This window comes from Alligator sinensis, unplaced genomic scaffold (assembly GCF_000455745.1).
Source record: "Alligator sinensis unplaced genomic scaffold, ASM45574v1 scaffold300_1, whole genome shotgun sequence".
NCBI lineage: Eukaryota > Metazoa > Chordata > Crocodylia > Alligatoridae > Alligator > Alligator sinensis.
Genome location: NW_005842240.1, coordinates 348134 through 372217, shown reverse-complemented (window position 1 = coordinate 372217; position 24084 = coordinate 348134). Strand labels below are relative to the sequence as shown.

The 24084-nt window shown below is 45.2% G+C and overlaps 2 protein-coding genes across 11 annotated transcripts in view; one reads left to right on the top strand and one right to left on the bottom strand.

The window, feature by feature from the left end:
- The window catches only part of ITSN2 (intersectin 2), a 127840-nt gene that overhangs the window by 99325 nt on the left and 4431 nt on the right, over window positions 1–24084 (top strand). For all 9 annotated transcript variants that reach the window (XR_003094959.1, XM_025208592.1, XM_025208593.1 and 6 more), the window contains 7 exons: window positions 13357–13478; window positions 16000–16106; window positions 16664–16847; window positions 18337–18435; window positions 18570–18737; window positions 19528–19740; window positions 20413–20534. Coding sequence is in view for 8 of the 9 variants with exons in the window: in XM_025208592.1 (XP_025064377.1) it covers window positions 13357–13478; window positions 16000–16106; window positions 16664–16847; window positions 18337–18435; window positions 18570–18737; window positions 19528–19740; window positions 20413–20534 (1015 nt within the window). In the remaining variant the exon portion in view is untranslated. The remainder of the gene's footprint in view (window positions 1–13356; window positions 13479–15999; window positions 16107–16663; window positions 16848–18336; window positions 18436–18569; window positions 18738–19527; window positions 19741–20412; window positions 20535–24084) is intronic.
- FAM228B (family with sequence similarity 228 member B) overlaps window positions 9683–24084 on the bottom strand; it is a 41428-nt gene continuing 27026 nt past the window's right edge. For both annotated transcript variants that reach the window (XM_025208601.1, XM_025208603.1), the window contains one exon: window positions 9683–10673. In XM_025208601.1, coding sequence (XP_025064386.1) covers window positions 10617–10673 — 57 coding nt within the window. In that variant the 3' untranslated portion in view covers window positions 9683–10616. The remainder of the gene's footprint in view (window positions 10674–24084) is intronic.

Below are 24084 nucleotides of genomic sequence, written 5' to 3'. Positions count from 1 at the left end.
CCTGCTGAAATCTGCTTTTTAGCTGAGGATGTTTCTATTAAAATGTGCTAATTTCTGATTTGGAAAACCTGTTTAGTATAGGCTGAAGTGTCCTCCTGGAGTGCAACAGACACTTAGAGTAGTCTAATATGCATGTGTCTTTGTCAACTCTCCCATTTAAAACGTCAGAATTCATGATGCTATTAAGCAACAGAATTTGAGCCAAATCTGGTTTCCTAAATATCCAACATTTTTATCTTGAATGCCAAGTTCCTGATAGATCTCTGAAAAGACACACATGCACACATTATGGATGGTTTAGGAAACAGTATTAGAGGATTTTAATAACGTTTTGCCCATTTATGCACAGCTGCTACTGGAGATTAGGGAAAGCAGCATATATGCTTTTACACAAGTAACCCAGGGTTGAATATAAGCATCGCTTCATTCAATTTCAACTTGCAAGTGTTAGAACTAAGTTGAGAGAGAAACCTTTGCAGGCTTTCCCCCTACACTTAGCTGGTTCAGTATTACTTTGAATCTCCGCCATTTGTTCTGCACTGTAAAGATAGAGATGTCCCTGCCATGCACTATTTATCTTCTAAAGCAAAGAGGTTTTTGCAGTTCAGACACAGTGCATCAGAAAGCTGTGCGCTCCGGTCACACGTTGGTGCAGGAGGCTTTTTATACGTTTTGGATTATTGAAAAAACAGAGTTGGAAGACAGTGTTTGAGACATGTTTTACAAGGACCTTCTGTGTCAATGCAGGAGCATAGCTGAGACCAGTGGAGTCAAAAAACAGGTTTAATTTTAAATGAAAACTTCCTTGCTCTCGTTTTTCAGTTTCCACACTTAAAACCTGTTGACGTGCCTGTGGTTCCATAGTGTTACGGCAGGTATTTTGGAAGGCTCGCTCCCTCTTGCTGCAGAAGAGGCTGGCTTTGATTAGAAGCCTCACCAGGGCAGCATATGAAATACAAAACCTCTGAAGAGAGATCTGAGACCAGGGACATGCATATTACCGTATTAGCACAGTACCGGTACTGGAACAGTTCCATGTTCTCAGATTGCCTTGTTTGCTTTGTGGATTAGCAGCTGGCAAACCTTTGCTTTAAAAGCTAAGTTCCCAGTCCTGCAGTCAGGTCCTCAAAGAAAGAGCCTCTGCAGCCGCACAGCCTAACATAGATCCAGGGGGTCCAAATAGTTACTGGTTTGGAGCCTTTGTAAGGCACATGTAGCACTACAGAAATGCTAAATGTCATCAGATAATTACAGCTAGGAGCAGAAAAGATGCACAGTTCCATTTTAAACCAATCTAGTAATTAATACCTCTAGCATTGAGTGTATAATTACCCCTAGCTCAAGGCTTTGTCAAATTGTATCCCAGAGTGATTTTTGGTCAAGTTGCAAACACCTGTAAATAAGTGTCTGTCATGGGAATGCTGACAAACCCTTGCCTTCGGTGATGCTGCGTGCGACTACAACATACCGCTGCTTCAGTGTAAGGAACTATTCAGCTGTTACATAATGGTGTGTGTTGCCTTAAAGTACCTTCTTGTTGTTTTTTTCAAGCTATAGTATTAATGTTTGGGGATAAATGTAAAGACAATGCAAATGCAGGCTGTGCTTAGCATGAGGTACTTGTTCAGCTTTTGTTTTTTAATAAACTTGTAAGATAACTATGCAAATGCATTTTATTAAAGGGACACGTAAAAGGCTCCAGCGTGTACGTGTGGTGTTTTTGTTTGTTTAAGTAACCCAGTCATTTTCCGTTCACTAGCTTGCTAGGACTTAGAAACCAGTATTTTGTCTCCCTCTGAAAATGGGATCATGTCTTCCTATTCTAAATGCAGGGAGCATGAACTGTATTACCTGATCAGAGGCAGGGTGAGGGGTTGTGGCCACAATTCCCTTAGGCTGCAAGGCACGTGGGCAGCAAGCTCCTGAGCTTGCCTCCTGGTCAGTGCAGATTCCTGCTCGGAGCTCGCCAGCTTATTGATGCCAGCTCTGGCTGGAGCCTGCACTTTTGGGTGGCTTGAGACCCCAGTGCGTGAGCGCTTCTGCCACTCATCCCCTCCTTTCCCCTGCCACTGAATTTCAGCTGAGAGGGAGAGAACGGGGGAAAGGATTTGCAGCAGCATTCAACCCATGGGCTCTGGAGCCCTGCAAAAGTAGTGTCACCAGACACCAATCATTAGTGAGCTTATAGAGCCCACTGTGCATACACATTGCAGCCAGAGGTGGGGTGCAGCTGCAGCACTGCCCCCCGCCCCCCTGGTTCTGCCCTTGATCAGCAAAGTTTGGTCTTAAATTGTCAGCTGAGTGTGTTCCTAAGGGCCTTGCCCCAGCTATGCCAATAAGCCTGACATCAGGAGGGCTGCACAGGGGCTTTTTAGGAAATTAGAGTAGATGAGTTGGAAAGAATCCGAAGCAAAGCAGCAGAAAGGATTAGAAGTCTAGAAAACGCGACGGATGAGGAGAGGGTGGTTAAGTCTGGGTTCATTCAGAAAGCGGTTAAGCGCTGGGACAGACGGAGGTTGTGGAATCTCTTCAGTAGAAGTTGTTACGTGTAGATTATATAAATGTAAGTGTGAGAGAGTCTGAACAGGATTGATCCTGCCTTGAGCAAGAGGTGGGATCGAATAACCTCACGCTGTCCCGTCCATCATTTTTCTCTGACCTCCGAAGGGTCATCCTTCTCTTTGTCTGTTACTTGCAATGTGCTTTTACTCTCCAAGCACTCAACTCTACTTCAGTATAGGAAATCTGACAGACAGCGAACATGGCTCTGTTACGGGTAGGTCGTGCTGGACCACCCTTCTGTGACCAGGTGACCCATCACCTGGAGAAGGAGGCAGAGGTTGACGTCATTTACTTGGACTTAAAAAAAGCCTTTGACTTGGTCTCCCATGATGTCCTCATAGCATAACTGGGGAACTGCGGCCTCGACAACCTTACGGTCTGATGGCTGGGGAACTGGCTCCGTGGTTGGACCTAAAGAGTGACAGTCATCAAAACCGAGTCAGCACGGCGCATGGTGACCGCTGGTGTCCCTCAGGGTTCAGTACTCAGACCAGCACTCTTTAATATATTCATTAACGATCTGGATTCGGGTGTCGGAAGTGGACTAGCGAAGTTCACGGATCATACCAAACTATAGGGAAGCACGGTTACACTGGAGGATAGGCTGGGGATTCAGGCTGACCTGGACAGGCTTGCAAGGTGGGCAGATATAAACCTGATGACCTTCAACTTAGAGAAATGCAAGGTGCTCCACCTTGGGAGAAAGCTCGCATCATACCTATAGGCTTGGCACAGTGCTTCACTCACTAGCGTTGCGTCCGAAAGAGACTTGGGGTCATGATTGACCACAAAATGAATATGAGCCCCCAGTGTGATGCTGCAGCCGGCAAAGCAAATTAAACCCTGGCTTGCATCTACCGATGCATCACAAACAAGACCCAAGATGTCGTTCTCCCCCTTTATTTGGCCTTGGTGAGGCCACAGCTGGAGTGCTGCATCCAATTCTTTTAAATTAGATGTGGAGAAGCTCGAGAGTCTAGAGGAGAGCCACACGCATGATCAGAAGTCAAGAAAGTAGGCCTTATGAGGAGAGGCTGAGAGTCACAGGACTCTCAGCTTGGAAAAGCGCAGGCTCAGGGGTGACTTGGTGGCAGCCTATAAGTATATTAGAGGTGTACATCAGGATCTGGGAGAGAGCCTGTTCATCAGGGCTCCGCAAGGAATAATAAGGTCTGATGGTCACAAACTGCTGGAAGACCATTTTAGACTGGACGTAAGGAAGAACTTTACTGTCCGAGTCTCCAGAGTCTGAAATGCACCACTTCTGGGAGAGTAAGTGCCTGCTCTGGACACGTTCAAGTTGCGTTTGAATGTTTATCTTGCTGGGTTCATCTGACCCCAGCTGACTTCCTGCACTTTGGGCAGGGGGCTGGACCAGATGATTTTGCGAGGTCCCTTCCAGCCCTAATGTCTATGAATCTATTAAATCTTTTCACTAGGAAATGTACTTCATAGTATCTGCAGGATTAGTCGCAGTGTTAGTAAAATACAATATTCCTTGTTCATGTATATTTGGAGGAGAAAGATTATTTTTAAAAATGCTTAAAAGTAGGCAGGGTTCGAATTACACTTTGACTCTTGGTGGGGGTGGTCCACAAAAAAAAAAAAAAAAAATTGGGCTGCCCATCATGATGCCCTAATAAAATCAGAGCCCCCCCAAGTTATGATTTTCAAAACTTACAGGGAGACTCTTGTCTCTTATGGTGGGGGGGGAGTGTCCAGTGCCCCTGAGTTCCCCTGTAATCTGAACTCTGAAAATAGGATTTCCTATTTATAACCTCTTAAATGTATATTCCAGATTCCAGCACTATGCTGTAGTTGTCATGTGTTACTGGAGCTGTGATGGTCCAGGGAATATGTGAGAAGCAAGGCTTGTGAAGGAAATATCTTTTATTGGAGCAACCTTAGAGTTGGGAAAGGGGTTGGTTACACTGTAAAGTTGGCCCCAGTAAAGGTATTGCTTCACTTAAAAAAATCATGTTTCCAGTACCATTGGATCCTGCTTGACTTTATTTTCAAGACTTACTGACTTGGGAAGTAAATACTTAATGAGGCAAATTTGAATTGAGGCTGCTGTAACAGAATCAACATTTTCTTACTGTTGCTTATTTACTGGATGCCTTATAAATAAGTAGAAATTACTCTAATCTGGGCATGACTATAAAAAAGATTGCTAAACTTTCTGAAGGGAAGATAAAGTTCATGTCCAGAATAAGGTCACTATTTACCACTCAGCCATTCTAGATCTTTATCTTTCTGTAACTGCAGTCTTATTTTCTAGTAACGTGCATAACCATCACTGAGTCTTGATACAGCTAAGAGTATCCACTGATCCAGACCTCAGTATTGATCTCTGGGGTACGTATTGGACACCTCGCTAGTTGCATGAGTGTCCGTTCAGGAAATTTTTACTTTGTAGTTTCCTATTCTGGGATGCATCTCCCCAAAATCAAAAATTAGTCCGAAGAATACGAGATATTCCCTATCCCATAACATTTAAAATCTAACTACAAGTTGAAGGCAATAGCCAATCACAGGAATTGCATTTTCAAATGCGTGTTACATCTGAAAACACCAAGGTGCATCTCTTTTTAAGCTGTATCTATTTCTTTTGCAAAGCAAAAACTACATATTTTCCTTCCAAAGCTGTTTCTAGCTTTTGGTGAATAGCACGTACAACACTGAAGGCAAGTGTTTGGAGTGACAGTGAGTGGTGGTTATGAGCAAACTGAGCTAAGATGGCAGTAATTGGGACTGCACTTGCCAAGAGGAGGAAACCTGTAATGGAGAGAGAATTACACTTGTTCGAGACCAATTCAGACACACGACGAGTAAAGCACTGCTAGTGTGAGAGCCCTCTGGAGTGAACCACCAGGGCTCAGGTCAAATGTCAGGTGGGTAAACAGCAGTTCATTTATGACCACAGTAGGTTCAAGGGATCAAACCTTCTAAAAATCCTTCCATCTGAGTTTGTTTCCTCTTCCCTTCTAATTCTGGCCTGATGGTTACCTGGAGAGCAGCTAAAGTAAAATTGATGCCTACACACTGAAAGCTTGGCATCTCGACTCGCCTGCAGCTGCAAGTACTAATCGCAGTTTCCAGGGGTTTGTCAGAAAGATTAGAATTCAAGTGGTAGGACCGAGGGAACAAAATAGAACTGAACCCAGTGTCAGAGTCTGGATGTCTCCCCTGTCTTCCACTATATTTTGCTGCAAAGGGTTTTATATCCTGTGAACATCACCACGTGCCACAAATTGGCAATTCTCTCTCTGACATGGATTCCTCTCCTGTCAAAGTATGCTCCTTCTACAAAGCAATCCACATCCAAGAAGTATACAAGCCTGTGATGTTCAGAGAGGGCACTGCTGAGTCATGTTTTAAGTTACATTTTTAAATAACGCTATCTTATTTGCGTATATAATTCAACAAAATTAAACTTTTAAGGAGCCAAAAAAGACCTGACTCTACAATCTATCAGGACTTGGGCATAAAGATAGTTTACTGCAAGGCAAAAAGGCAAGAGTTTTACTGTACATCAGCTGCCCTGCAGGTAATTGTTCCTGTAAACGGAACACGCTCCTGGTAGTTAGTATATTCAGGAAAAGGGCGAAGCTAATACATTCTAGTTTGTTGTCAGTGATCTACCCCCATGTGAAATACTGTGTCCAGTACTGATCCTGGAAAAGACTCTGATGAAAAGAGCAAAACAAACAGAAATAGGGGGTGTCTGTTGACATGTGGGACATCCGCTCCGACGCGCTGTAATTACGGTGCATCAGAGCAGACTAGATCCATTGAGTCTGCTGGAGCGTGCTAATCGGCATGCTCCAGCAGCCTCAGCATCTCGTGTATTCACTGTCCCTGCACTTCAAACTGGAGGCAAGAGTACATTAACTAAAGCTTGTTGAACGAGCTTTAGTTAAAACAACCCTGCTGCTGTTTTGAAGTGTTGGATGCTGAATACCTGAGATGCTGTGGGCACTTTAATTAGAGCGGATCCCGAGAGCTGCTCTAATTAAAGCACCCCTTCACCTTCAGAGCACGTGTAAAGGTGCCCAGGCACTCAATGGGAAAAGGGCATGTTATTAATATCTAAAATCTTTTCCAGAGTGTGAAATCTTTCAACATCTTCATCAGTAATCATTAACGATGTGGATTCGGGTGTATGATGCGGACTAGCAAAGTTCACAAATGACACTCAGCTCTGGGGGAAGGTGGTCACACTGGAAGACAGGCTGGGGATACAGGCCAACCTGGATATGCTCGCAAGGTGGGCAGACCAAAACCTGATGGCATTCAACGTAGAGAAGTGCAGGGTGCTCCACCTAGGGAGGAAAAACCAGCATTATACGTATAGGCTTGGCAGTGCTTCACTCGCTAGCACCACGGCCTAAAGAGACTTGAGGGTCTTGATTGACCACAAGATGAACATGAGCCACCAATGCAATGCCGTGGCTGGCAAGGCAAACCAAACCCTGTTATGCATCCACTGATGCATCTCAAGCAAAATCTGGGTTGTCATCCTCCCACTCTACTTGGCCTTAGTGGGGCCACAGCTGGAGTTCTGCGTCCAGGTTTGGGCCCCCCTCTTCAGGAGGAACGTGGATAAGCTTGAGAGAGTCCAAAGGAGAGCCACCCACGTGATCAAAGGCCAAGAGAGCAAGCCTTACAAGGAGAGGCTGAGGGATACAGGACTCTTCAGCCGGAGAAGTGAAGGCTCAGGAGTGACTTGGTGGTAGTCAAGAAGTATATAAGGGGGATGCATCAGGAACTGGGAGAAGAGTTGTTCACCAGGGCTCCTCAAGGGATAACAAGGTCTAACAGCCACAAACTCCTGGAAGGCCAGTTTAGACTGGACCTAAGGAAAAACTGCTTTACAGTCTGGGTGTCCAGGGTCTGGAAGAGACTCCCCCTGAGGTGGTGCAAGCACCTACTTGATTCATTTAAAAGATATTTGTATATTTATCTTGCTGGGATTGTTTGATCCCAACAGACTTCCTGCTTCTGGCAGGGAAGCTGGACTCAATGACCTCATGAGGTCCCTTCCAGCCCCTAATGTCTATGAAGTCCAAGTCATTCTTATTCCCTTTGTCAAACTGCCATTTCAAAAACTGGCTTTGAAGTTCCTCTAGCAATGACCAACCTAATGGAAAGGTGCTTTGTGCCCAAAAGCTTGTCTAACATCTCTCCCAACTGTACAGTTGATCCAATAAAAGACAGCATAAAAAAAAAATCTTGCTTCTCAACTATTTCTTGGACCATCACAGCTACAGCAACACTCCAACCCTACTAAAGGATTTTAGCTTTTGTCCAGTTTGTCTGCTGTTCAAAAAGAAGCCATACTTGTAACACTATTTTTGACAGAAGTATTTCCATGATCTTTTAAAATAATATATTCACTTGAGAGTTTCTTTAAAACCAGGGTAGATAAAAATCGATGATTTTTTTTTTAAATCCAAAAAATTAGATTTTTTTAATCAGATTTTTTTTTATTTAATCTTTTTTAGTTTTTGTTAAGATGCTTTAAAAAAAAACTATATAAAGATGGTTTTAATTTATGATATGTTAAAGCTCAAAGATATCGTCACGGAATAGGGATTATAACTTCTAATTACATGAATGTATTGTTTCAAATAGTATATAACCTTTTAGAAAAGTTTTATAAATAGGTCACAACAGGCCATGGACTATATTAGAGGTCCAACCTTAGGGGGTTCCCAGGTGCTCCTCTATAGATTAGTAAAGATTAAAGAAAACCACTCTACCCAGTGAGACTCGGTGCTCAGTCCAGAAGATCCCATTAAGCATCTCTGTGATTGCTGAGTTTCAGTTCTCAAACTGTGGATTTGTGTCTCCAGAGATAACATCCTTGTTAACAGCAGTATATGAAGATGGGAGATAACAGACCTGATTACCTACCCATCAGCCCTGTTGTCTCTCTGCAAGTATTTTAAGTTTCTTGTGTTGACCTGGCTGAAATAATCTATTTAATTTTTGTTACAAACACATTTCACATTTATAACTGAAATAGTTAAAAATGCAAAAATACCTGTGGTTGTTTTGTTAAAATAAAATATGTTTGTAAATATACATGTTTGTTGTTGAAGAAAAATAGCCAAAATACATACGTTTGTTTTAGTTAAAACAATGCCTGTTGGTGGTGGTGATGGTTGTTGTTGTCCACCTAATACAGTGTGGCAAAAATATCTCCCATATATCCATGATTAATCTAGTAAATTGGAAATAGTTCACCTCCCAATGACTTTACAAGTATCTGCTTCAATTACCTTTAGTAAATAAAACAACCGAATCATAATTTAGTTCTCTGATGTAGCTGCAAATTTAATCTGAAAAAATACCAAATTAAGTCACGGCTTTAAAATGTATAGTGTACCTTCTAATAATGAAACCTACATCTATGTCTGAGGTGTGAATAATATGTGCTAAGGTGTCGCACTCCGAGTCGGCATCATGAATATGGCTCCGCCCCACGGCCGGGGTCCCCCGCAACTCATCTGCCACGACTTGATGGTATATGTAAGAGGGGTTCTGTGGTGTTTTCTTCCCCAGAGACAGGCGTACTCATGGGTGCGCTGCAGTGTTCCTCGGGGCTGCACCTCCCCTACACCCCGTCCACTCACCAACCACTTGGGTATTCTGGTCTTCATCCCAACAATCTGTCAGCCCCCTTGACAGTGGGGTGCGGTGTTGACTATAATAATCCAGTCTGATACCCAGATGAATATTACACCTAGAGCTTCAGACCTTAGCCTCGGGGCCCTCGCCAGCAGTGCCAGGCGTCCTCCCCGAGAGGAGTGCCTGCTTGGATCTCCTTATTGCTGAGGGACTGGGAACTGCTTGTCCCCCACCTTAGTGCCAGCCACTGCTCCCGCTCCTCTGCCACGAGGCAGTGTCTGCGGAGCCACTGTTGCCAGCGCACGGAGCCTCTCTCCATCCAGCGTGCTCCCAGCTGGCTTCCGCCCCTCTGCCGGCTTCCAGCGGGGTTTAAAAATTGCCCGCAGTGGCGACTCCAGCTGCTGCCAACCTGCCCAGGAAGCAGACACTTGAAGAGCCGGCAAAACACAGCTCCTGTTCCACCCCCACCCGCTCAGGAGGTGAGTATCCCCAGGTGCAGGTGGCTCTCCTTTCCCTTTCAGGAATGCCGGGTTTTGCCCCCGGCATTTCTGAGGCCTGTGGGGGTCTCTCGCCACCGCATAAGGTTAAATAAAACAGAATGCACTTTTTGCAGAAAACAGTGATTAATTCAAGGCTTCCTGACCAGTGATTTAAGTCAATTTAATTTAAATCAAATCCACCCTGCTTAAAACAACTATATTTTTCTTCAGTTTCTGCAACACATTGCAGCATATAGTGCAAGAGAGCTAGCAGTGACATGGGCTGAATCTATGAACCTGCAAACACATGCATAATTTTACTTATTCAAACTACCGTGAAAGCCTTCAGCCCTACCCTGGTGAAGCATATACATAAATGTTTAAAGAAACAAGAACTATATTGCCAACCCCAAGCATTAAAAAATCAGGCTAGGCCTCCCAAATCATAAGGTCATCTTAAAAAGCATTATTTTGTTATGTATCTTTCAGCTTTAGATTTGTGCTTTCAGTATTTGTGCCTTTAGGATTTGCCTTTTTCAACTTCTGTCTACAACCAGAAAGACTAAAAACTTTTATAGTGGAAAATGATTCTCACAATTTCATAAAAATACCAAATACAGTATGAATTGGCAATGCTATTAATTATATTAATACTTCACTTGCATGTAGCTTTTCTAATCAAGTTGCCTGAGCTAAGAAAAATCCATAAAGGAAACAGCACAAAAGTAAATGGCACATTTGATTTTTAAACTTTAATTTCAGTTTAATAATCTAAGAGATGAGTTACCAAAGCAGAGGCCATGAAGCACTTCCTTGTTTTTTGAAGTGTGTAAAGAGCTGGCAGGTCATAATCCTGGCCCTTCTCTGTTCCTGGGTATTGAAGGAAGCTACAGATTTGCCGTTCTCCTAGTGCTTTTTTCATGCAAGTAAATATTCTTGTCATGGATCTGTTGTATGATTGTGGCAGGTCTGTGAGACAAGCTGTGAAGATGGAGTCTGCAATATGAAAATGGTTGAAAACTTCTTTAGCTAAAATATTTTTTATATAAATAGCAGAAACAGAACTTTTAAGATCCCATCTTTTCACATGGATAATACATCAGACTTGTCCTCCTCCTTCCCCCAAGCCTGTTGTTTTTTTCATTGCTATCACTGGGCTCCTGCAGCTCTTCTCAAACGTGGAAAGGAGCCAACCAATGCCCAAAACCAGTAATCGTCTTAAAGGGCCTCTCATCTCTGCTGGAAGCAGATGAGTCTGTTGGCGGCTAAGAAGGCTTGTACGACAAGAAGGCTTGTGACTTCTGTATAGTTCATTGGACTGGGTCCCACCAGAGTCAACATCATGACAAGCCAGGGTGACCCCACAGCTCAGCACTGCTCTGTGTGCGTGTGTGCACGCGTGCTCCCAACAAAGGAGCCACGTGCTAATTAGCCCCCTACTCACAACGAACTGGGTGTTCTTGTCATGAGTCCTGGGATCCTCTAAAAATGTATATGCAGATAAGGCACAGGGCACCCTGGTCTTGTTTCAACCTCATGAAGAGTGGGGCCATGCTAATCATATGCCACAGACTGACGGGGATTCTTGGTGAGCTGTTTGGGGCCCTGTTTGGTGATGTTTGCCAGGCGTTTAAGGCTGGTGAAAAAATAGGCATCATTGGAAAGAGGAAAGAAACGTGCAGCCCAGCTGGGGGAGTGAAGAAGTAAAAATGTAAGAAATGTAGTAGCTCATCGTGACTTGTAAAATAGTCATCATTGAGAGGGACTGTGCTTAATGGGCACTACCATATATCTAATTCAGATTACTTGCACTAACCTATCTTTGGAGGTTCCTATCTTGGCCTTTTGGCTAAGATCAACCATAGCACCATGGAGGTGTCAGGGCTGGCTCTGGCCCTTCTGGTGCTGACCTAGTATTGCAGTACCTCCAGGCCCAGTGCCAGTTCCCTGGGGAGGGAACACCTACCTGTGTGTTTTGGGGGTTGTTTTGTAAGGACAAAAAGCCCCAAACTTATAAACAGTTCTCCTCAGCATGTTTGCCCAATGTGGGTCATGTGTTTTATAGTCGTGCTCAGTGTTGGCTGCTTTTAGTCAGCTTCATAGTTGGTTTCCATTGCTGACCACATGTTGCTTTTGGCAGTTTAATGATAGACAGTGTGTTTAGTGAGCTCTCCTTGTTGTTGTCATCATCAGCAATCCCTCATGGTCAAGGATAATCACTGCCGCAGGTCAAGTAAAGGGTAGCAAATGAGTCCATTGATGGCTAAGAAGGCCGGTCCTAGAGCCACAGACTCTCTGGCAGTCTCCACAGGTGGTGGTTAAAGGGAGGATCGGACTGTGGATTTCACGGTCTTGTTTCCTTTCCTTCCGTTTCTGTCATATTTCTGTGTCCAGGGCAAGACGGTTTTCCTCAAAGTAAGATGTACCTTCTTTCACAAGTTGTCAGCATGAAGCCCTGTCCTGGGTTAGTTTTTCCCAATTGGTGATGTCAATGCCAAACTTCTTTATGTTCGCCTTGAGGGTGTCTTTGAAGTGTTTCCTCTGGCCCCTGCATGTCCTTTGTCCTTGGCTGAGTTGGGAGTATTAGTAGGTGTTCTGGTAAACGTACATCAGGCATGCACTCACAATGCCCTGTCCACCGGAGTTGATGTTGAATAATCAGTGCTCCCATACTGGTGGTATTAGCATCGGTGAGGACGCTGGCATTTTGCAATGACCCTCCCGCAAAGGATCTTCCACAGGTAGCACTGGTGAAGGTGTTCCAGGCTTTTCAGGTGGTCCCTGTAGGTCACCCAAGCTTCACAGCCTTAAAAAAGAGTTGAGGTTACCACAGCCTTATATAATAGGAGCTTTGCTCAAGTCCTGATGTCATGATCATTGAACACATGATGATACAGTCTTCTGAAGGCAGAGCCGGCACATCAGATCCTATACGGATCTCCTTGTCGACGTTGGCCTTCTTTGAGAGATGGCTGCAAAGTGTCCAACGCTCTCCAGCTCCTGTCCATCAATGAGGATCTTTGCCAGGGGAGTTGATTAGTTTGGATAAACAGTGTATTCAATGAGATTTCCTTGTATGTGATTATAAGATGATGGGCTTTTTTCCCCGTGCCAGTTGAGGGGAAAAAACCTCATCTCATATTTGAGTAAATATGGTATTTCCTATTTTAAATACAGGAGAATAGCTCAGGTTTCAGTTAATATAGGGCAGTCACTATTTCAGCAAAAGTACCATCATTTTAAGAGTACCTTATTTTATTTTAAGAGTGTGTTATCACCTGAAGTTGCTTCTGACTCCAACTGGCATTCTGGGAACTGAGCACATTTGAAAATCAAGCCGTAATGACCACAGTCTGCATTCAGGGAATCATTGGGTTGGAAGGGACCTCCAAGGGTCATCTGGTTCAACCTCCAAAAATAAAATGAGTAATGCTGTACAAAGAAGGGTGACCTGTATCATGCAATACCATACTATATATGTTGCTGAGAAGGGAGGTGACACCACTCAAGTGAGAATGATCAGATATTTGGTCAAACAAAGAATAAATACTTGGAAAAAACATTTCATAGATTTTAGAGATTGGATCCTCAGCTACCATACATGATGTAGTTTCATTTAATTGATCGGGTCGTATAACTGTAGTTGGACCTAACGTGTTTGTTTCTTTCTTTCTTGTAGGGTGTGCTGATCTCCAAAGCCTTGACACTATGCAGCCAATGGAAAGGAAAAGACAGGGCTACATCCATGAGTTCATCCAGACAGAAGAGCGATACATGGATGATCTTCAGCTGGTCTTAGAGGTGAGACTGACTTGGAACAAAATATGGTTTGGGAAAATCACAAAACAAACTTCATCTGCCAGACCCTTCTTCCAGAACATTTGATGCATAACTGAGTTACGGAAGGGTTATTTACCATATGGAGGTAAATCTGTGCATGTTTAAAAGTAGGCCAGGCTCAGATATTATCAGTAATATCATTGCAGAATTCATTTTCTCATGACACTAAACTCTTCAATTATTGAGAATTGCCATGTAATCTAAAGTGAAGCTGCCAAGTCTGTCATATCAGTCCTGTTTGATTGAATTGCTGCTGTCTGTCACCAAGACATTCATTGCCTATAATGATCTTCTAAATAACACTGCCTGAAGGTCTCCTTTGTCGCCACCTTTATAGAGTGCTGGGTTGAGGCCACTCCATCCCTGATGCCTTATCAAATGTCACTGACACCAGTTATTCTGTTGCTTGCTCTGGGATAACTTTGCTATTTCAGTACTTATCTTCCTCCCCTAGAAAATACCACTTTTCCTCTGGCAGGACTTCCACTGTGGTAACCAATGCAAAAAGATATTTCATTTTTTTTTCTCAGGTCATGCTTTTCTCTCACTGATGACTAGAGACTAAAAAGGCTAGGACTTTTCAGTTTGGAAAGGAGAAAGATGAGGGGAGATACGAGAGGTCTGTAAAATCATGAAGGGTCTGGGTCCAAAATCATGAAGAGAACTGTTGTTCATCAAGTTCCAGAATACTAGAACTAGGGGGCACCCACTGAAATTAGTAGGTGACAAGTATAAAACTAACAAGAGAAAGTACTTTTTAAGGCAACTCGTAGTTAACTTGTAGGATTCATTAGCACAGGAGGTGGTGGAGGCAGTTAGCATAGCCAGGTTCAAAAATGGACTGTATAAATTCATGTATAATAGATGTATCAATGGCTATTGAACAGAATGGTTGGAGATGTTTCCTCTGGCATCTCTAAACCAATGATGGCGGATGCCACAGAGGGTATTAAATAGGGGATAGATCACTCGAGAGATACCCGATTCAGTGCTCTCTCTCTAATAGCATCCACTTCTGCTACTGTTGAAGACGTTTTACTGGGCTATTTACAATGGACCATTGGTCTGACCCAGTCTGGCACCTCTTAGGTTCTTTCATACTTTTCCCTTCAAGTCCCCTCTGGGTTAATATTTAGCACTTGCATCACCTGTCATCTCAAAGTGCTTTACATTTACCAGGCCTCACATACACCCTGATCAGCAAGGGAAAGGGAAGGATTGCCTCCACCTTACAATGAGGAAGCTAGGACAGCTTGCCCTAACAATAGAGGGGTTTAGAGACAATTCTGGGTTAGAATGTGAGCTGCAGCGTAATAACATCCTTGGACCACCCATCAGTCTTCTCTAAACTGACTGTATCTCGCCAGACGTGGATTTGTATTAGCCACCACCCTACTGGCGCATCTTAACCATTGGTTACACTAGGACCTTCCAGATATAAAAGCAAGAGTTTCTACAGCTTGAGCTAACCAGTCAGACTCTCCAACTAGGGGAGCTGCTCTCTGGGAATGAGCATTGGTGTTGAGCTGAAGCTCCTGAAAGGAGGTATTGCCCTGCATCCTACTTAAACACTTGAGTCCCTGCCACACATTGCACTTAAAGATCATGTCTCAAATTGTAACCCAGCCACTCATTAAAGCAATGAATGGCATCATAAAACAAGGACTAAGCCACAAAGTCGTTCCACAAAAATATGTAATACCTTTGTGGCTGGTTTCAATCATGCCATTAATTGAACGTGTGGCCATGTGACCCACCATGACTAGGAGCCTGGATCAGCTGCTAGTGTTCCCAGCACCATGCACCCCCAAGGTTGGAAGTTCACAGCTGATGGTGCACTCCTGTGGCTGGGAACCCCATGTACTCCTGAGGCTGGGAGCCCTGAGGCTCATGGTGCAATCCCATGGCTAGGAGCCCAGATCAGCTGACAGGGCTCCCAGCCACTGGGGCACGTAGTATGCTCCTGTGGCTGGAAGTCCCATCAGCCAGGGGGCTCCCAGCAGCAGGAGCTTGCTACTTGCTGGTGCAGAGGCATCCCAGGCTACCTCCTGCACCAACTATAAGGCATGATGGTATCTGATGCTTGATCCCACAGTCACACCTCCTGCCATGCTTGTGTGACATGGCAGGAAGTACAGTTATGTGGATCTTGCATCAGACCCCATCATGCCTTTACCTGCACATCTGGAGGGGCCATGAATTAAACACCCGATTTAAATGGTTGCAGGCGTGAGGCACATGAGTAAATAAAACAAGTAGTGTTTGAGCATCCCTGGATTCTAAATTGCTGATTTCTCTCCATTTTGAAGTCAACCTGCAAGGCAAGTCCAGTGCAATTAAAGCACATGAATGGATACCTCAGAGTACTGAGTGCTCTCATGTAGCTGCTAAACCATTAATAATTTAGAAACGGAAAAGGCACTGGCCGTGTACTGCTCTCTTTGTATTTGAAGCTGCTCACTTGCCTATTGTTTGACTGTAGGTTTTCCAGAAACCCATGGCTGAATCAGGCTGTCTCACGGAAGGAGAAATGGGACTGATCTTTGTTAACTGGAAGGAGCTCATCATGTCGAATACAAAGCTATTGAAGTGAGTACTGCCAGCTTTGTGCTTCCTGCATACTAGCTCGCTCGCTCACACATTTTCCCCATAATTTATCCTCCCGTTCTGCTCCCTAGAAATCGATTTGATGGTAAGCGTTTCTGCTCTTGCTGATTACTTCCCATTCACTAATCCTGTAGGACGTGAATTCAGAGCAGCTAAGGGCATTCAAAGCGTCTCCCAAAGAAAGAGTGCTTTTGCTGTGACAAACCTGTTGGTATATCTGTATAAAGCAGGAGGATGCTATTCAGACAGGAATGGCTGGAGGGAGATGGAAGCCTTGAAGCATTTCCAGTGTTTCTGATGTGTTCATAGCTCTCTCTTCCTGTGCAGTGCATCTGTCGGTGCAGCAGGCAGCGCCAGCATTTCTTTAGGTGTTGGGACATCGCAGCCCCTTCCTGTGCTGCAAGAGAAGGTTTCTCCCTGTACAAACTCAGTGATGTGGTGGGATTCCATTTTCATGAGGGTGGGACTGCAGAGGCCCCTGGGTGAGCCCACTGCAGGATGGCCAGCTGAGTCAGGCTGCCATGTTGTCCCCCATCCAGAGCCCTGCGTGTGCGTAAGAAGACAGGAGGAGAAAAAATGCCTGTGCAGATGATTGGGGACATCCTACCAGCTGAACTCTCTCACATGCAAGCCTACATTAGGTTCTGTAGCTGTCAGCTCAGTGGAGCAACATTGCTGCAACAGAGGACAGATGAAGATACGGAGTTCAAAGACTTTTTAAAGGTATCCTATTTGCTAACTTTCCTCTCAACTCAGGCATCCTTTCATTTCATGGCAGGACCCTTTCAAAAGGAGGGCCTACCATTGTCTGAATGACCAGAAAACACAGCACTCCAGAAGCTCACCTGTATACATAAGGACACAGGCCTGGAAGGGGCCTCCTGGGCCACCGAGTCCAGCGTCCTGCATTCACAGGCAACCAGTTACCCAAAAAATCCATCAAGGCACTTCTTCAGACCCTGCAAGACACAATGCTCATAACACTGACACCACCCACACGCTACAGGGAAAAGCAGGGGAAAGGAGGACACAGCAGGGAAAGCCACTAGCAATCACAGAGAAGTAATTGGTTAATATATGCTCAGAAGACCCTAAGGAAGGGCCGTGCTTCATACTACAGAAGAACTCCCCACTGTCCTGGCCAGTCTGACAGAAGGGGAAATCCCTGACCCCAGATCTAGTGTTGGTAGGACCATGAGAGGAATAGCAAGATCCAGTAGCCGGCAACCTCTGAGTTTTCTAAGTACTGGCAGCGACATCAGCACTCCACTGCCAAAACCCCACAGTATTAGTTGTGGCCAGTGTCCCAGTGATTCAGAGGAAGCTGAAAACCCCAGAAGCCAATAGCAGTCACAAAAGGGAAAAATTTCCTTTCTGGCCCATACTAGCAACCAGTCAAGCCCACAGATCCTCCTCTCCTTTCATTTGAGGAGTCCTCTTGTGTCTGACATGCCGCTGGTGCTGACACTCAGGGTACACACTTTGCAGTCACAGCACAGCATGGTCTTTTATTCCGTATTGGTGTTTTCCATTTCATGGCTTCAAATTCCTCCAGCATCTTTGCTGCAGTTATAAAGCTTCAGTACCTCCGTCTGCCCTTTTTTCAAGTGCATTCTACCAAGAGAGGCCAGTGTATTGATTGAGGATGCAAGACTTGTCATAAACACAGAGAGGCCAGTGTATTGATTGAGGATGCAATCCTTGTCATAAACCCCCCATGTAGCCTGTAAAATCCGTGAATAGGCCGCACCGAGCTGTCGCTAGGTTGTGCTGTGTTGGATTGGGTGAGACCGCCATGAGAAGGAAACGGGTCACCGGGAAGTGGGTGTGCTCCTCAAATGAGAGGGAGGAGCTGCTTCCACAGCGCTCTGGGGAAGAATGCCAGAACTGATGCCATGAACGTTCAGCTTTCTTGTAAATGTAGAGACCCCTGTGTTAAGTAAAAGAAAAGTGGAAACAGCTTTTTATGACAAGATTCTGGTGTTGTGGTGGTTATTTATGGCCTTCTTGGCCTACCATGCCAGCATCTTTCAGTCGAATGTCGGCTTTACCATTCCCTCCTGTTTTCTCTAAATGAAATGGTCTGTGGTTCTTCACCTTGATAGAAAACTCTGCTCCACTGGTTGCCATTCAGTGCAGCAGTGCAAATGTTTCTGTTTATGCGTTGATCCACAATGCAACCTCACTGTTACATCTCTGGGTTACACCGTAGAAACTAGCCTCGGACCCTCGCTGTAAAGGGATGCCACTGTCCAGCTTCCTTCTGAAACCCATGCAGAGAATAACCCGCTACCCCCTGCTCATCAAGAGTGTGAGTAGTGACATCCTGAGTTTTCTGCCTCAAAGTACAGAGAAAGCCTTGTCCGTAACGAGGGTTTTCTCTCTAAGTGGAGTATGCATGACACTGTTCTCACTTGTGCTCTATCTCTACTTCTTCTCACCCAGATTCTGGAGAACACCCCCGAAAACCATCCCGATCACAGCAACCTGAAACTGGCCCTGGAGCGTGCTGAGGAGCTGTGCTCTCAAGTGAATGAAGGGGTGCGTGAGAAAGAGAACTCCGACAGACTGGAGTGGATACAGTCGCACGTGCAATGTGAAGGACTTGCTGAGGTAAGGGTGGCTCAGTGGGGAGGACAGTGGGTGGGTGGGTGTGTAGAGCTGGTCCTTACAGCCTTTGGAACGTCATTTACTCAGAGGCCAGAAGAATATAGAGGTTAGTGCTCTACCACCTAGGATCTGTTCCCCAAGTGCCACCCCTTGACCCCTAGTAGTCCCAAAGGGAGGTGCCTCTCATCCAGTCGGGCAGATCTCTTGCGTCTGATTGGTTTCATATGTCTGCATGCGGGAAATTGCTGACATTTTAAATGAGTTCCATTAAGCTCCTGAGCTAACACTCACTTAACAGTGAACAGAAACACTTTGCTATGTTCAGAAATTTTGCTCGTGCTGGCTGCAGGCTGAGGCAGGTGTTGCTATGAGGTTTTTCTTCACATCACACCATAAGGGTGCAGGACCAGATCTCAATGGTAAATAGGAAGTAGGCACCTAAATCCCTTTGGAGATCTAGAGATTGCTTTTAAGCCGACTTTCTGGAGCACAGAATGACAGTTTCCAGGAAACACACTGGCTAGTAACTCAATCAGACGTGTCTGTGGCTTTCCAGCCTTAAACTAAAGGTTTCCATCGGGAAAGGTTGAAACTGCTCCAAATTAAAGAAGTCTGACCTTCATTCAGCCTTGCTAGATGTGACATTAGCCATTGGTGGAAATGTACAGGACTCTTGCAAGCAGTAAGCATGGGAGTAGTGTTAATTGTAGTCGCTGTGAAGACAAAGTGGGAACTAATGCACATAATTCCTCAGTGCTGCTGCCACTTAACTTACTGAGTCTGTTCCTCTTAGCAACCGATTTTCAACTCCCTCACAAACTGCCTGGGCCCACGAAAGCTCCTGCACAGCGGCAAGCTCTACAAGGCAAAGAGCAGCAAGGAGCTGTATGGCTTCCTCTTCAACGACTTCCTCCTTCTAACCTACATGGTCAAGCAGTTTGTTTCCTCGGGGTCAGATAAACTCTTCAGCCCCAAATCCAACTCTCAGTTCAAAATGTACAAGATGGTGAGTGAATTACAAGCCAGTCAGCAGTGTTTAAAACGTGGGACCTGATCTCTCGATATAAATCATAGTTGTTATCCAGCACAGACTGTCACTTATCTTTTATGCCTGAGGTGTGTTGTCAGTGGGCCGCAGAACTTCATTCATGTAATGTGAGCACCACAAAGAGAACAGCCCCCTCCTCCCCCTTGCCACTTCTGTTGGTGAAGTCCTCCTTCCCCTTCATGTTGAAAGGACAGCAATACCAATAGTTACTAGATGGTGCTCAGTGGTCAAGATGGGCCTTCAAGGAGGCTCCTGATTTCACTGTGAGAGTCCTAAAAATCTCACCTGATTTTGAAGAGAACGGGACTTGCCTAAATACTGACTTGGAAGCCTAACTTGAAATTCACATGACTTCACAGTGACACCTGGCACACACAATTTTGCCCCTTTCATAAGTCTGTTTTCATAGATGGCCAGTGTAGGTTTTTATTCCTCTACCTTACAGATTCTTTATCCTAGAAAGATTTTTCTCAAGGCTTTAAATAGTGACCTCACTGTTAATCTTGTGTGCGGTGAAGCACTGTTGTTTTCTTCTGGGAGAAGCAAGTGTATTTAAACATCATAGCTTGGGTTGGGCTTATCCTGGTGACATCACTGTGGTGAGATTTACTTTTCCTGCCTTTCTTTCAGCCTGTTTTCCTTAACGAAGTCCTTGTGAAATTGCCAACTGACCCTTCCAGTGATGAACCTGTTTTCCACATATCCCACATCGACAGAGTATACACACTAAAAACAGACAACATTAATGAGAGGTAAGTCCAGGAAATGGTGCTCTAAGGGCACAGACAGAAGAACAACTCCCTGTTGCAACTCATAGCACTTTGCAGTAAGCGCTATGAGTTGTAACAGTCCCCTGGACCCAACAGAGTCTGCTGTTGGGTCCAGGAGCTGGGGATTCCAGCTGCTTGCTGCGAGCCTGCAGCCCGGTCTCCGTAGCCATGCCACTCCCTCTCCCAGCCCAGAAACTGTTTTCAGAATGGTGGGGGGAAGGGAGCAGAGGGAGCTTGTTCTTGGGGATCCAAGAAAATCCTGGATTTCTCCAGCTGGCGCTGGAGGGTGGGGCAGGTGGGGAACTCCAAGAACAAGATGGCACCTGCTGAAAAGACCCCAGACCAAACTCCCACCACTCCCTTTCCGCCCTCTCATTCTGAGCAGTGACAGTGTGGGAGCTCCACAGACACTCCGTTTTGGAGCGTGTTCATATGAACCCTCCTGCAATGGGGGTTCAGATTTTTGTGGTATTAGGCCCTTTTAAAGTGGTCTGCAGCTGTGCACTTGTGTTTAGTCACAACTGTAGATTGCTTTCTGGGGCAAGATCGAGGGAAAATTTGTCACTTCTGTCTGTGCCCTAAGATTTCACTTTTAGGGCCTACCCACTGGAAGGAAATCCTTCAGAATGGACATTCCAGTGGGTCTCTGCGTCTCCTCAGGGCAGCAGAGCGGTAACAGGCTTGCACAGGAATGTGACTGTACCTGTGGAACTGGCTTCAGACCCACAGGTCCATTCCACTGACTGGAACTGACATTGGATTTAACCTGCAGGGAGTTTTGTGTTGGACCTGGCACAGACGTGAATCTGTCTAGAGCTAGATGGATTTGTCTGTAAAGAGCAGAATTTCATTCTGTCCTGAAACCGTACAATAGAGTTGTTAATAATTTTCTCAGCTGTCAGGGCTCTAGTCTGATTTTCCTCATTAAACTGGTGTAAATCAGGATTGAGTCATTTGAAAACTATGTTCCACCAAATATGCTCCCCTCCATAAGTGGAACTGGAACTGTTTAACTATTCCTCTGCTGCTGTTATCTACGAGACAAGGATTTCTTAGGGTGATCTCTTTTATTGGACCAATTGCATAGCTGGGGTAGAGTTAGACAAGCTTTCAAATGCAAGATGCTTTTCTTCAGGTTTCTGGCATCAGGTCTGTTATCTATAGCAGCCATTGACAAAGTATGTCTCATCACCTCTATTTCTGGTCCACATGGAGGATGACAATTCAGAGAGAGCCCAAGGCATGAGTTATATAAGGACTCGGACAAGAAGATCACAGTCCTTCCTTCTGCCTTTCTCATCTGACTCTGTGACCCTCATACAGTTACTTCATTGGCTGAGATCTGCATGCATCTAATAGGCTGCCACATGATAGAATTTCTCAAATTTTTCAGTTTGATCATTTAAAATCACAGGGAAGCACACGGAAAGTATTGTTAAAAGAACATTATTGAAGCAAAATCAAAGATACTCAGAAGCTTAAAAGTGCCATCCTGAAAGGTGTTTGTGCAGCCTTAAACCTTCATTTCCCAAAACCTTGTGTGAACCCTTGATGATGCAGCCTGTAATGACATCGGGTGCAGACAGATGTAACACTTAGACCATTTCAAATGTGGTTCAAGTCTTACATGTCTAGACCAGTTTTGAACGGTTTAAACTTCCTGGAATGTTTCAAAGGCATACCTGGACAACCAGGAGTTATTTTGAACCAGTCCTCTGTGACCCAATTCAGTCTTATGTGCAGACACTGAGCTTTCTGTGACTAATGTCTGGTCAGTCCTCCAGGCATCCCACACTGCCTTGCTCCTCACCTCTTCCCCACCCTCCCCATCCCCCACAGGGCAACCTGGCTGCTCTGGCACACAGCCAGAACTCTACTGCCCAAACATTTACTGCCTGCGCTGACCACGGTCCAGCTAATCCGGGTCATCCTCCCCCTGTCAGGGAGTTCTGGGGAAACTCGGAGCACCTGCCAGGCAAGGCATTCTGGGGTGAGTGTTCACTACCACCCCCTGGGGATGGTTCAACAGCACTGCAATGCCTAAAAGGTGGCTTTTCTACTTCGAACGTGTGTGGAACAGTTGTGAGCCGGCTCCCAGTCATTGACATTCGTAGAACAGTTTATGTCTGTCTGTGCCCACTGAGTGCCTGTTTTGTGTGGAGACCAGGATGGGACTTGCTTTAGGATGTATCGGGCTTGTGCAGTAAAGGAGGTTGTTGTAGGAGGTGCTCTTTGTATGGACCTGAATTTACTGACCCTGGATCCCTTCCAGGTCTGTGTTCCAATGTCTGTAGGACGCAGCCCCATATGTTGCAGAATGCAGCAAGTGTATAATAAATGATGAACAGGATTACAGGACGTTCCCATGGTTAAGGTAGTTTAATGCTGCTGTGAAGAACAAGCTTCCAGCTCTGCCCTTACTGGAGAGTTTATATGTGGTGCTGGGCATGTCACTTCAGTCACTTTCCCCACAGAGTGACCAACCACATGTTCCTTATTTTCTCTGTCCCACACACAAGATCCTACAGGATGATTCGCAGAAGTGCTGCACACACTCATCTGCTCCTGACAACACTGGGAGCTGAGCTTTGAACACAGAAAGGGTGATATGATGCAAAGTACCCTGAAAAATCAGATCCCAAATGTCTCAAATTGGGCACAGAAACATTTTGCCATAATCTCTGTGCCTCAGCTCCCTGTACACCTAAGGTAATACCCCTGCAGGCTCCCTTGGGGGTTGTGAAGATAGATTACTTAATGCTTTTGAAGCAAGTAGATGCCAGAGCAAGAAGCACCATAGAAAACCCAAGGAAAAGCATCTTTCTGTCTTCAGAGCAAGATTTAATCATGCACCAGTTATATTAGAGTGGTGCAGGTAACCCTGATTCTGGCATGGCCTAACTTTTCTTCTAACCTCATGATGTACTGTTAGTAGTGGGGTGTGAGACTCATGTATAGACCACCCACATATGCCAGCCTTCTTTTTTAGTGTGTGTCCTATTCCTGATTCCTCCCGTCTGATCACACCAACGTGTTACAAAACATATTCATCCTCTGAGGAGCAAGCAGATTTAAATAGAACAGACTCTTTCTACACAAATGCAATGAACAGTGTATAAGTAAAATGTTTTTCTCCATGAAATGGTTTGAAATGTTCTCAGACTGCGTGAAGTTCACCCCACGTAGCCCTAATCCAGCTACATGCCAGGGGCAGGGCAGGCATGCAGAATGGGGTGTGGGGGTTGGGAGACTGCCCCATGAGTGGGGCAAGTAGATCATTACTTGAATCTTTTCCTGTGGTAGGAAAAGGTGGTAGGCATCCCCCTACTCCAAAGACTGCCACCCCACCACTTTCACCCAGCTCCCAATGGCCTCGTCTACTGGGGAGCGATCAGCCCTACAGAAGGGGAGAAAGGCCCTTACAGAAGTGATTCACAGAGAAGCCAGAGCCTTGTGGGATTGGATGTCAGTGAGGAGATGAGGATGGGAGCCTAATGGTTAAGGAGCCCTAAGGGTGACTCAGAAAGAAAGG